At 45.0% G+C, this 13,637-nt stretch overlaps 1 protein-coding gene across 4 annotated transcripts in view; it reads right to left on the bottom strand.

Moving 5' to 3' along the window:
• Nucleotides 1–13,637, bottom strand: part of HEMGN (hemogen) — a 70,748-nt gene that overhangs the window by 2,394 nt on the left and 54,717 nt on the right. For 3 of the 4 annotated variants that reach the window (XM_055117820.1, XM_034967849.2, XM_055117819.1), the window contains exons 2-4: nt 12,751–12,884; nt 10,865–10,958; nt 1,794–2,980 (exon numbers count right to left, since the gene is read on the bottom strand). In XM_055117820.1, coding sequence (XP_054973795.1) covers nt 1,794–2,980; nt 10,865–10,958; nt 12,751–12,829 — 1,360 coding nt within the window. In that variant the 5' untranslated portion in view covers nt 12,830–12,884. The remainder of the gene's footprint in view (nt 1–1,793; nt 2,981–10,864; nt 10,959–12,750; nt 12,885–13,637) is intronic. The other variant, XM_008974059.4, reaches the window with a different exon arrangement.

Raw genomic sequence — 13,637 nt, 5'->3', positions numbered from 1 at the left:
AACATTAATTATAAAAGGGGGTGATTAAGACCATTAGGTGTGTTTTATTTTTTAACCTATCACTTCTCAGCCTTTTGGCTAAGATCAAGTGTATTTTTTAACCTAGCAGACAGACAAGGATTTTTAAAATGTCATAATGTACAGTGCTGACAAGGGTGTGGGGAAAAGGCACCTGTCTTGTGTGAATTGCTACCACATTTCTGGAGGCTAGTCTGACTGACTGTATATTCAAACTTTAAATTTGGGTACCGTTTGGCCCAACAATTTGATTTCTAGGGGTTGATTCAAAGGAAATAATCAGACAAACTTCAGCCTCCAGTGCCTCCATTTCCTTATATTTAGAATGGGAGTATTATTTATCCAGTAGAGCTTTTAACATTGAATAAAATAAACCACATAAAATATTTAATATGGTGTCTGGCACATAGAAAAGTACCAGATAAATGTTAACTAAATAAATGTTATTCCCAATGATGTTCATTGAACATTGTTGTAATAGTAAAACTTGGCAGTAACCTAAGTATTCATCCTTATAGAGACTGGTTGAATATACATATAGCACGGTACTATGCAGTTGTTACAAAAGACATCATAAAGATGGCTCCAATACATATTGTAAATGAAAACAAAAACAAGTTACAGAATAGGATGGGTACTGTCTCATTTGCTGAAACAAAACAACCTTAACATTGGGAACTGAAGATAGAAGATGGTATTATAGGGGACTTTTACTTTACTTGATATTCACTTACATATTGCTTTATTATAATGAACACTTACTACTTTTATAATCAGGAAAAGTAGATATTCCTATTTATTTGGTCAAACAAAGCCAAAAATAAAATAAGCGTTAATTAATTGACCATATCGACCTTGCTGGGTTTAGAATGAAGCAGTTAGGAATCAGGACGCTCTGTTGGTTAGAGCTGCTTCTCCAGCAGGGTACTCTGTCAGTGCACGTACTGCTTCACATGCCTGCTTTTTGCTGCAATGTATTTCTTTAAAGTAGTTCCTCAAAACTGGTATTACTTGGAAACCAACTAGCACCATGTTTTTGTTGCACTCATCTTTTAGGATAAAGAGCAAGTAAACTACTAAAGGGATTTCTTTAGAAATCAGTTTTCTGGGGATAACTATGGTCTGATAGACTCAGTCCATTTCTTATACTGTCTACAGTATTGTATGAAGAGAGCTGAAGTTCTCAGTTATGTCTCTGAGGCAAGTGAAATTAAAGAAAGGTTGCATTATTTTCAAATTCCTATACTCAGGAAAAAGTTTTGCAGGAACAAATCTTGAAATAGAAAGGGTTTTTAGTAAACCTGATAAATCCTACAAGAATGAATTCCCTAGTAACAGGATTATATTTTACAACTTTGTATCTCCCTCAGTACTTCGTACTATGAATTTACCTGCTTTCCATTGATCAGGAAAATTAAATTTCCTAGAAAAACTTCATTCATCAAGCTTTCTTGTTAATGTAGACTTAATTTTTAAAAATATTTTGCAATAATTCATCCTATATTGGGTTCATTTCACTGACTATAGCATCTCATAATGGATGGATAGTATGAATAAGTACTTAATGTACATGCTTGCATTTTCAATTTTTTTAACTCTTTGAAATATGCCAAGACAGACATTGGTTGCATGAAAATATTGTTCACTTAAAACTAGTCAATGAAATTCATAGTATCCATTGAAATAACCGGGAATAACCCAGGATTGTCAGAGAAAGTTGTAAATCACTACTCTGGGGGAGATGTACCTACCTTGGTGCTATAAACAGTCCTTACCTTGAGGAAAAGTATAAACATCTTTAGCATCTTCCTGGTGTGCTTTAGGATCCTGGCCTTGGGGCCCACCTGTTTCTTGGTGTGGTTCTGGAAAGCATTCTTTAGGCACATCCTTATTTTTATATGTCTCAGTAGAGAGGTCTTCAGGCCCCGGTGTTTCTTGGTATATTTCAGGTGAATATTCTTCAAGCTGGGATGTTTCTTGGTATATTTCAGGTGAATATTCTTCAAGCCCAGGCATTTCTTGATACGTTTCAGGTGAATATTTTTCAGACCCAGGTGTTTCTTGGTTTATTTCAATTGAATAGTCTTCAGAATGAGGTGTTTCTTGGATTGTTTTATGAGAGGGGGCTTTAGGCACAATAATTTTGTTACATGTTTTATGAGGAAGGTATTTAGGTTCAGCTGATTCTCGGTGTGTTTTTGTAGAAAGGTCTTTAGGCTCAGCTATTTCTTGTATTTTAGGAAAAAGGCCTTCTGTCTCAGCTATTCCTTGATCTGTTTCATTGTATTCCTCTGGTTCTGCTGGATTTTGGTCTGTGTCAAGAATATAGCCTTTAGGCACATCTGGTTTTGGATATGCTTGAAGAGAGCATCCTGCCAGATCAGCTGTGTCTTCAGATGTTGGACAAGGAAGGATTTTGGGTACAGCAGCTTCTTGGCACATTTTAGGAGCCAGATCTTCTCGTTTAGCCATATCTTGGTACATTTTGAAAGGATGGTCTTGAATTACAGATATTACTTGGCATGTGTTAGGAGAGTTGTCTTCAGGTTCCTCCATGTCTTGGCATATTTTGGAAGAATTGTCTTGAAGTACAGATATTTCTTGGTACATTTTAGGAGAGAGGTCTTCAGGTTCAGCCACATGTTGGCATGTTTCAGAAGAATGGTTTTGTACTGCTATTTCTTGGTACTCAGAAAAATTCTCCTGATATATGTTACTTTCTTGACATATTTCAGAAAAGTGTTCCTCAGGCACAACTTTTTGCGGGGAGGCTACTGAAGGAAATACTTTGGTTATGCTCCCAGGTGGCTCAGTTTTTTTCTCTATAGGTGCCAATGCTTTCTCCACTATTTCCTTTTCTATCTGTGGCTGAGGCTCCACCTTCAATTTTGTGTTTTGTTGTCTCTTCCTGCCTCTTCGATTTCCTTTTCCTGTTCTCTGCTGCTTGCGTTTTTTCTGTTCTCTGCAGAAAGAACAGAATTAGTGTCAGCAGTGGTGCTACAGAATTCAAATAAATGCTTGTAATAACAGTGCCAGGTCCCCCACTGCCTCATTGCACAAGGATCATGAACTAGTCACTTAATCTCTCTGGGCCTCAATCTCCTTGTTTGTAAAATGAAGGAGCAGCACTAAATGTTCTCAATTCTTAGGAGAGGGAATGTTTCTCCAGGACTTCGTGGCATTGATACCATGCTTACCAGGAGCCTTCTTGGTGAGGGTAGTGCATGCGCGTATGCGTGCTTGCGTGTGTTATAGCATATTCTTAAAGTTTTGTTATGGAAAATAAATAATTCTCATTACAAATTAATAGAGTGGCATTCTGGTTTATACACTAGTCTCTTTGCATTTAGTCTTTGTGTGTTACTTCCCTACCCCTGAGTAAACTCATACAAATCGAATTTCTAGACCTGGCACAGCTCCTCGTCTGTGCAGCCTACAGGTGGATCCTGTATATGGCTTGATTATCAAATACATTATTTTGTGTAAAGAATTCTAAGTTGCTACAGTATATATCAAATGAGGTATACTGTAAGGGGTCAAAGGCTGCAAAAGCACTTCTTGAAGTTAAGAAGTCCAGGTAGACCTCTCCCTCTCCCTCTCCGTCTCCCCACGGTCTCCCTCTCCCTCTCTTTCCACGGTCTCCCTCTCCCTCTCTTTCCACAGTCTCCCACTGATGCCGAGCCGAAGCTGGACTGTACTGCTGCCATCTCGGCTCACTGCAGCCTCCCTGCCTGATTCTCCTGCCTCAGCCTGCCGAGTGCCTGCGATTGCAGGCGCGCGCCGCCACGCCTGACTGGTTTTCGTATTTTTTTGGTGGAGACGGGGTTTCGCTGTGTTGGCCAGGCTGGTCTCCAGCTCCTAACTGCCAGTGATCCGCCAGCCTCGGCCTCCCGAGGTACCAGGATTGCAGGTGGAGTCTGGTTCACTCAGTGCTCAATGGTGCCCAGGCTGGAGTGCAGTGGCGTGATCTCGGCTCGCTACAACCTCCACCTCCCAGCCGCCTGCCTTGGCCTCCCAAAGTGCCGAGATTGCAGCCTCTGCCCGGCCGCCACCCCGTCTGGGAAGTGAGGAGCGTCTCTGCCTGACCACCCATCGTCTGGGACGTGAGGAGCCCCTCTGCCTGGCTACCCAGTCTGGAAAGTGAGAAGCGTCATTGCCCGGCTGCCATCCCATCTAGGAAGTGAGGAGCGCCTCTTCCCGGCCGCCATCCCATCTAGGAAGTGAGGAGCGTCTCTGCCCGGCCGCCCATCGTCTGAGATGTGGGGAGCGCCTCTGCCCCGCCGCCCCGTCTGGGATGTGAGGAGCGCCTCTACCCGGCCGCGACCCCGTCTGGGAGGTGAGGAGCGTCTCTGCCCAGCCGCCCCGTCTGAGAAGTGAGGAGACCCTCCGCCTGGCAACCGCCCCATATGAGAAGTGAGGAGCCCCTCCGCCTGGCAGCCACCCCGTCTGGGAAGTGAGGAGCGTCTCTGCCCGGCAGCCACCCCATCCGGGAGGGAGGTGGGGGTCAGCCCCCGCCAGGCCAGCCGCCCCATCCGGGAGGGAGGTGGGGGGGTCAGCCCCCCGCCAGGCCAGCCGCCCCGTCTGGGAGGGAGGTGGGGGGGTCAGCCCACCGCCCGGCCAGCCGCCCCGTCCGCGAGGGAGGTGGGGGGGTCAGCCGCCCGCCAGGCCAGCCGCCCCGTCCGCGAGGGAGGTGGGGGGTCAGCCCCCCACCCGGCCAACCGCCCCGTCCGGGAGGGAGGTGGGGGGGTCAGCCGCCCACCTGGCCAGCCGCCCCGTCCGCGAGGGAGGTGGGGGCATCAGCCCCCAGCCCGGCCAGCCGCCCCGTCCGGGAGGGAGGTGGGGGGGTCAGCCCACCGCCCGGCCAGCCGCCCCGTCCGGGAGGTGAGGGGCACCTCTGCCCGGCCGCCCCTACTGGGAAGTGAGGAGCTCCTCTGCCCGGCCAGCCGCCCTGTCCGGGAAGGAGGTGGGGGGGTCAGCCCCCCGCCCGGCCAGCCGCCCCGTCCGCGAGGGAGGTGGGGGGTCAGCCCCCCGCCCGGCCAGCCGCCCCGTCTGGGAAGGAGGTGGGGGGGTCAGCCCCCCGCCCGGCCAGCCGCCCCGTCCGCGAGGGAGGTGGGGGGGTCAGCCCCCCGCCAGGCCAGCAGCCCCGTCCGCGAGGGAGGTGGGGGGGTCAGCCGCCCACCCGGCCAGCCGCCCCATCCGCGAGGGAGGTGGGGGGGTCAGCCCCCCGCCCGGCCAACCGCCCCGTCCGGGAGGGAGGTGGGGGGGTCAGCCGCCCACCCGGCCAGCCGCCCCGTCCGCGAGGGAGGTGGGGGGGTCAGCCCCCCGCCCGGCCAGCCGCCACGTCCGGGAGGGAGGTGGGGGGGTCAGCCCACCGCCAGGCCAGCCGCCCCATCCGGGAGGGAGGTGGGGGGGTCAGCCCACCGCCCGGCCAGCCGCCCCGTCCGGGAGGTGAGGGGCACCTCTGCCCAGCCGCCCCTACTGGGAAGTGAGGAGCTCCTCTGCCCGGCCAGCCGCCCCGTCCGCGAGGGAGGTGGGGGGTCAGCCCCCCGCCCGGCCAGCCGCCCCGTCCGGGAGGGAGGTGGGGGGGTCAGCCCCCCGCCCGGCCAGCCGCTCCGTCCGGGAGGGAGGTGGGGGGGTCAGCCCCCCACCTGGCCAGCCGCCCCGTCCGGGAGGTGAGGGGCGCCTCTGCCCGGCCGCCCCTACTGGGAAGTGAGGAGCCCCTCTGCCCGGCCAGCCACCCCATCTGGGAGGGAGGTGGAAGGGGTCAGCCCCCCGCCCGGCCAGCCGCCCCGTCCGCGAGGGAGGTGGGGGGGTCAGCCCCCCGCCCGGCCAGCCGCCACGTCTGGGAGGTGAGGGGCGCCTCTGCCCGGCCGCCCCTACTGGGAAGTGAGGAGCCCCTCTGCCCAGCCACCACCCCGTCTGGGAGGTGTGCCCAACAGCTCATTGAGAGCGGGCCATGATGACAATGGCGGTTTTGTGGAATGGAGAGGGGGGAAAGGCGGGGAAAGGATTGAGAAATCGGATGGTTGCCATGTCTGTATAGAAAGAGGTAGACACAGGAGACTTTTCATTTTGTTCTGTACTAAGAAAAATTCTTCTGCCTTGTGATCCTGTTGATCGGTGACCTTACCCCCAATCCTGTGCTCTCTGAAACATGTGCTGTGTACACTCAGGGTTAAATGGATTAAGGGTGGTGCAAGATGTGCTTTGTTAAACAGATGCTTGAAGGCAGCATGCTCGTTAAGAGTCATCACCACTCCCTAATCTCAAGTACCCAGGGACACACACAAACACTGCGGAAGGCCGCAGGGTCCTCTGCATAGGAAAACCAGAGACCTTTGTTCACTTGTTTATCTGCTGACCCTCCCTCCACTATTGTCCTATGACCCTGCCAAATCCCCCTCTGTGAGAAACACCCAAGAATGATCAATTAAAAAAAAAAAAAACCCAGCTTCCAAGAAAAAAAAAAAAAAAAGAAGTCAGGTAGATAGGCATGAGTGGCCATATTATACCTATTCCTAATTAATAAATTAAAGATCTAGAAGATGAAAGGATATGCATGGAAATTGCAGCCAGTGACAAATTGTTAGGCACTGCAAATACAACCAAATACAGATGGCTAATACAGATGGGCTGGGGGCTGGGGGAAGTACTATAAATAAGCATTTCATCATTTTTCTAAATCTACTGAAATTCTGTTTCATGCTACCCGCTCCATGGAGCCTTCTCTAAGAGACTACAGGACTAAAATGCTCTCCCAGCTTAGCACTCCTATAGGACTTATTGGGTGTACCATGCTAAAGGCAAGGAATGTAGGCTGCCTCATACTGTAGTTATTTCTGAAGAAACTGTATTTCTTTTAGTAAACATTTTAGACAGTCTTTGGAGATAAAAACCAGTGTTTTTTACATCTTTATAGTGCCCATCGTTCCTTGCATATTTAAAAAAAAGTATACCCTGTTCCATTTTTTGTGTATGTTTGAAATTTCCTTTGTAAAAAAGTGTTTTTAAAAGATTACCTCACCAAACACAGTTTGAAGTCAATATCAAAAAAGTATATATGTTCACTTCTAATATGAGGCTATAGAAAAAAAGAAAAAAAGGTATAGATGTAACAGAGCAGTCCAAAATAATATTGAAAATTATATTTAAAAAAGAAAATCTAGGCCGGGTGCGTTGGCTCACGCCTGTAATCCCAGCACTCTGGGAGGCCGAGGCTGGTGGATCACGAGATCAGGAGTTCAAGACCAGCCTGGCCAACATAGTGAAACCCCGTCTCTACTAAAAATACAAAAATTAGCCAGGCATGGTGGTGCACGTCTGTAATCCCAGCTACTTGGGAGGCTGAGGCAAGAGAATCGCTTGAACCCAGGAGATGGAGGTTGCAGTGAGCTGAGATTGTGCCACTGCACTCCAGCCTGGGTGACAGAATAAGATGCTGTCTCAAAAAAAAAAAAAAAAAGGGAAATCTAAAGATGATAGTTATGGCACCTCAGCATTTTGAACTATTACTACAAGTAACCAAGGTGACAAGATAAATCATAAAATTCTGATAAATTTTTTGAAAAAGATATTAATAGTAATCCAAGTTCCTTAGGAAACACATATTTTTTCCTAGATATTAAATCCTAAAGAATTTGTTATTTAAATCTTTGTATGAGGAGATCTGAGTAATGTAATAGTCCATGTCTTCCCAGGTAGTTTTTCAAAAAATGCAAAAAATACTTATGTGGCCTAAACTTTAGTCTGTACTCTCTCATGGTTGTGGGCAAGTCACTTAACCTCTACATGCCTTGGTTTCCTTGTAAGTGAAATGAGGTAAATAATATCGGCCCAATTTCATGTGGTGGTTATAAGAATTATATATAATAACTTACATGAATGAATTATTCAAATATAAATTAGGACTCATATGAATACAGGAAACACTTATAGTGCTTGTATATGTCAGGCACTGTTTAAATAATTTAGTTATTTTGTTATCTCATATAATCTTCACATCAGTCTATGAAGTAGATAGTTATTATTTTCATTTTGCAAATGACAAAACTGAAACACAGAGATGTTGAGTAACTTGCCCAACACTTGTATTTGATAATCAAGCCATATACATTATCCACCTGCAGGCTGCACAGACAAGGAGCCGTGCCTGGATTGCAGGTCTAGAAACCCTGAGTATGAGTTTACTCAGGGATAGTGAAGTAATACACACAGACTAAATGCAGAGACTAGTATATAAACCAGAGTGCCAATCTATTCATTTATAATGAGAATTATTTATTTTCCATAATATTTCCAAGGGCTCTGGGTACCAAGTAGGGGAGCCAGGCTATGAATCTAGTCATTCTGGCTTTAACAGCCAGGCTCATAACCATGCACTCTGCTGCCTCTCTCTGAAACTAATAAAGTTTCACTGTATGGTATGTTGTAGTGAGAAAAGAGGGCACAGGCCTTAGCATTATAGAGATGTATCACCAGAGCAAGTCCAGCCAGCTACCAAGAGGCTCACTAAGGTGTTATCCATTTGAGTGAATACCCTCAGCCCAGCAAGCCCAGAAACCTGATTCTGTTAGCACACTGAGACTACCTCCATTTATCAGGGGCAGAGCTCATCAAGCAGATTTAAGGAGACTGACATATAAACCTAAAGACCAATTTTTAAATGAACAGACATACAAAGTCACATAGTAGAAAATACCTGGACTGGCTGGGCACAGTGGCTCACGCCTGTAATCCCAGCACTTTGGGAGGCCAAGGTGGGCGAATCACTTGAAACCAGGAGTTCCAGACCAGCCTGGCCATCATGGCGAAACCCCGTCTCTACTAAAAAATACAAAAACTAGCTGGGCGTGGTGGCCAGTGCCTGTATTCCCAGCTACTTGGGAGCTGAGGCAGGAGAGTCACTTGAACCTGGGAGGCAGAGGTTGCAGTGAGCCGAGATTGTGCCACTGCACTCCAGCCTGGGCAGCAGAGTGAGACTCTGTCTCAAAACGAATGAATGAATGAATGAATGAGAGAAAGAGAAAAAAGAAAAGGAGAGGAGAGGGGAGGAGAGAGGAGGGGATGGGGGAGAGGAGGGGATGGGGGAGAGGAGGGGATGGGGGAGAGGAGGGGGAGGGGAGGGGAGGGAGGAGGGGAGGAGAGGAGAACACCTGGGTTCTGGGCTCCCAAACAAATGCACTGTCTCTTTAGATAAGTACTTGGGAAGCCAAGTAATGATTGGAAGATTGCTTAGTGGTATGGAATTTGGGAGCTAATTGGATAATCTTCAATAGACCTGCCACAGGACCCTAATACAAATATTTCTACTGTAAAATGATACACGTGTTCCTAAAAAACCTCACTTTCTGCAAAATCATCCTCTATAAAGTTACAGTGGTTATGGAGGTGGGGCAAATAGGCTTGGGACAAATGATTCAAAACCCTTGCAACATTTTAACACTAACTAAAACAATAATTGGTACCAGGAGAGAGAACTTGGATGGTCTAGACAAGCAGTTTACTGTGGCTGGAGGCTGCCTCAGGGGATAGTAAATGCAAATATAGTGTAATTGCAGGCTTGAAGCTGCTGAGACCTGAGCTCTGAGCCAGCGGGGTTGCCGTTAAGTTGGGCACAGGAGGGAAGTGCAAGCTGCCACCTGATGGAGAGCTGCGCGAGGCTGGTGTTGTGCCTCTCTGGGGAGGGAACCCTGGATGCTGGCTGAAAAGAATCCTGCTTATACAACAGCCAAGCTGAAGGCTTTTTCTTTCCAGCTGAAAGCTTTAATTCTCTTCCCACTATTTTGCTTTCTTCTGACTAGGAAAAAATCATGAACCAACACAACCCCCACATTATACTGACATCATTCTCCTATTTATCAATCGTATGTGAACGTGGTGTTATAGAAACATCTGTTGTAGCAGAACAGACAGTGCTCAGTCCACAGCGGGGTTTGGGGGATTGGAAAATGCCCTTTCTTAGGAAGAGTGCTTTGCTTAAATTAGTGGTTCTCAACTGGGGATGATTTTGCCTGTCTTCCCCCAACCCCACCCCAGAAGACATTTGACAATGTTTGGAGACATTTTGTTGTCACAGCTGGGGTGGAAGGTGCTGTTGGCATCTAGAGGCCAGAAAATGCTACAAAACATCTGCAGTGCACAAGCCAGCCCCCCACACAACAGGAAGTTTTCCTGACCCCAGTGTCAGCAGTGCCAAGGTGGAGACACTTTGGCTTAGATGGATGCTGCACTTTTGGCTCTTTGGGCTCCCCTTCCAAGCAAGCAAGTCTCCAGTTGTCACAATCATATTTGAAATGGATGCAATTAGATGCCGCCTAATTTACAGTCATGTTATTGTACCCCCTCTTCCTGCATTTACATACAGGTGAACATACAGGTTATCTGAAGTCTTTGTCACTCATTTACAGTGAATGTTTTGGCTTATTCCATGGAGAGTTAATCACACTCATTCAGTAAAGATTTAGCTAATAGAAAGCTTGGCGAACAATCTTGGAGGCTTCTTCAATGATGTTTCCCACTCCCAACAGGATGCTTCTATGTTTATATTACCTAGGAGCTAAACGCCAGGCTTCTCTACAGTATAATTTGGTTGCTCAGTGCTTTAATTAAAAGAGACCAGGGAAAAAATTCTCTTCCCACCATTTTACCAGCGTGTGTGTGACTTTAGGCAAGAGATGTAACTCACTGGAGGCTTAGTCTCTGTTTTTCTGTAAAATAGGGATAACCATGCCTGATTTACAGGATTGTTGGAAAGATAAAATACAGTGTGTAAAGTGCACAGCACTACTTGATGCATAACATCCTCAATAAATATATTAGTTCCCTTTCCCTTGTGATGCTACCATACCCAAATAGCCATTGTGATGTTTCCTTTTCATGCACTTCAGCTTTTCTTTTTCTAAGTCGTTCTCTGTTTCTCAAACTCCAGGTTCCAATGACTTCTGTAATAAAATGAAAGTGATTAGAGAAAGTGATGAACTGTGGTGTCTATCAGCAAAAGTCCTGTAGCCAAGTGGCAGAGTCTCTGTGCTAGGTTTTTCTCCTAGCTTTTTGAGGACAAGGACTGCATCTCATTTATCCTTGTATCTCCAGAGAAAGCCTGGAAGCAGACATTCAGCAAATGTTTTTGAATGAAAAGGTCAGAGACCTACTCCTACGTAGTATTTGTACAGAAGTGTGCTACCAACCTATTAATTTCTTCAAAGTAATTTTATATATTGTACAAGTAATGAAAAAAGTAGCCATATTTTGCTGTCTTTAACATGATAACTTGTTTTCATTTTATTCCTCACTTCTATCCAGTCTTTATATTACACAAAGTTGTAAGAATAGCATACCACAATTTTAATCTTTTTATTAAGCTAGCGTTGTATTAGAACTATTTTCCATGACGTAGTCTTCATAATGATAATTTTAATGACAATGTGATACATAGTCTAGTTGATGTACTCTCATTTACCCAATCATTCCTCTTGGATTGAGCATTTAGGTTGTTGCTAGTTATCTTTGCCTTATATATCAAATTATAATAAGCATATTCATTGCATATAGCTTTTCTTTGGTATTTTTTCCTTAGAATGGTGTTTTTTCAAGTTCTTTGGAAAATTAAGGGTTTGATCAAAAAAGTTTCTGCTGCCGTCTAAGGTTGAGAAAAATTAATGAGTCTTTGATGTAGAGCTTCCTAGAGCCTGTGAAGTGATACAAATCCACACTGGGACCTCTAAAGAATAGAGCATGCCCCTTGAACCATGGTGCCTCTTGTTCTTGGGATAAGGGTTCTTTATAGGAAAAATTATATCTTTATTTTTACCAACCTCTAATTAAAATTGACAGTTCCTTCAATTATGAATGTAGATAACAAACCACAATAGTTTTGGCAGTATATGACTTTTTTTTCAACTTTTATTTTAAGTTCAGGGGTTCATGTGCAGGATATGCAGGTTTGTTACATAGGTATACATGTGCCATGGTGGTTTGCTGTGCAGATCATCCCATCACCTAGGTATTAAGCCCAGCATCTATTATCTATTCTTCCTGATGCTCTCCCTCCCCCTCAGCATATGACTTGATCACTATAAAGAAATCACATATTTTTTTATCACATTATAGTTGTTGCAGATACCTTAAAATATCACCTACTGGCTATGACTTATTTGACTTGATACTATTATTAGACCCACCACTGGATATTGTAATCTATAAATAATCATATATATTACTATATCACAATTTTTTATTTTGATATTTGTATCTTAATGTAATTATTCCCTTTCTAGTCTTATATATTTAATTTTATGCCTTTAAAAATTTTATTCAAAGAAGGAGTCTCTGGGTTCATCAGAATGCCAAAGAGATCCATGTAGCAAAAAAAATTTAAAACAATGTCTTAAGGTATCTCAAGGCCTAAGTTTCCACAAAACATTTTGAGAAATGTTGCTTTAGGATAGATCCAAGGACTGAGATTAGTGAGTCAAAAGAATAAGCAGTATTATAGCTCTCACCACTTATTGCCAGATCTCTTTCCAAACATTAGACCAAATTTGTGCTGCCATAGAAATGTATGAATCCACTTGTTTTACCACAGCCATCGAATGAAATTATTGGATGAACTAGTCTCATTAGCTTTCATTTATTTCCTTTTTTTTTTTTTTGGCCAGATCCATTGAAAAGAGAAAATTATCATACCCCAAATTCTTCTCAACAGCCACCAGCTCTTAAGGTATTTTTCATTACCTGGAGAATGGTTCTCTTCTTGATGAGGGTCAGGTGTCTGATGGTGCTTCAAATGAGATTGGTCCTTTCCCAAATCCATCTTGCTGCAATACCTTCCTGCTATTTTGGTCTGACTTCCACAAGCAGCCTAGATGCTTTTTTAAAATATCAAAAACATCTAACACTTAAAAAAAAAAAAAAACCACACACACAAGTTTGCCTGTCACTTGACTTCCCGCCTAAAAGTTTTATCTGGTTGGACCACAACTGCAGGCTAATTCTACTATCTTTATCACACTGCACAGGTGTGAGTAGGGGAAATGGCTGGTGCTAGCAACCTCTAGCATAGGTTGCTATTTATACAGGGAAACTCTCTGACCACAGCCTGGCATGGCACAGCCTCTAGTCAGCACTCTTTTGGTTCTATCTGCCAGGAAGTGTCTGGATCCGATGTTCCTTTTTACAGATGGAGGTAGCCTAGTGTAGAAAGAACACAATCTAGGCTCCAACCAGCTCAGCGGCCCAGGGCAAGTCACCTCCCTTTTCTATGACTCTCTGCATTTGCAAAATGGGTAAATAATTCCTGTCTTGCCTACTTCATACGGTTCTTGTGAAAGTGAAAATAATGGATATAAAAGTTTCTAGAAAGTGTGATATATATTAATCTTACATGGTTTCCTGTATGTGGCTTTTTTCACCCTAATCTGTTGCAAAATAATGTACAGTTTTGCTGTGTATGCTGTTAGACTTAGTTAAGAAATAGACATAAAGAACCAAATTAGAATTTCACAGCAATTTTGTACCCTTTTTGGCTCACCAAATCATTCACAAGTGACTCAAGATAACTAGTGAAATCCATTGTTACTCATATAGGGGAAGGTGAAAAATTACTTCTTAATGAAAATATC

This window comes from Pan paniscus, chromosome 11 (genome assembly GCF_029289425.2).
Source record: "Pan paniscus chromosome 11, NHGRI_mPanPan1-v2.0_pri, whole genome shotgun sequence".
Lineage (NCBI taxonomy): Eukaryota > Metazoa > Chordata > Mammalia > Primates > Hominidae > Pan > Pan paniscus.
The sequence above is the reverse complement of the archived record's forward strand: the minus strand, read 5'-3'. Positions and strand labels throughout refer to the sequence as shown.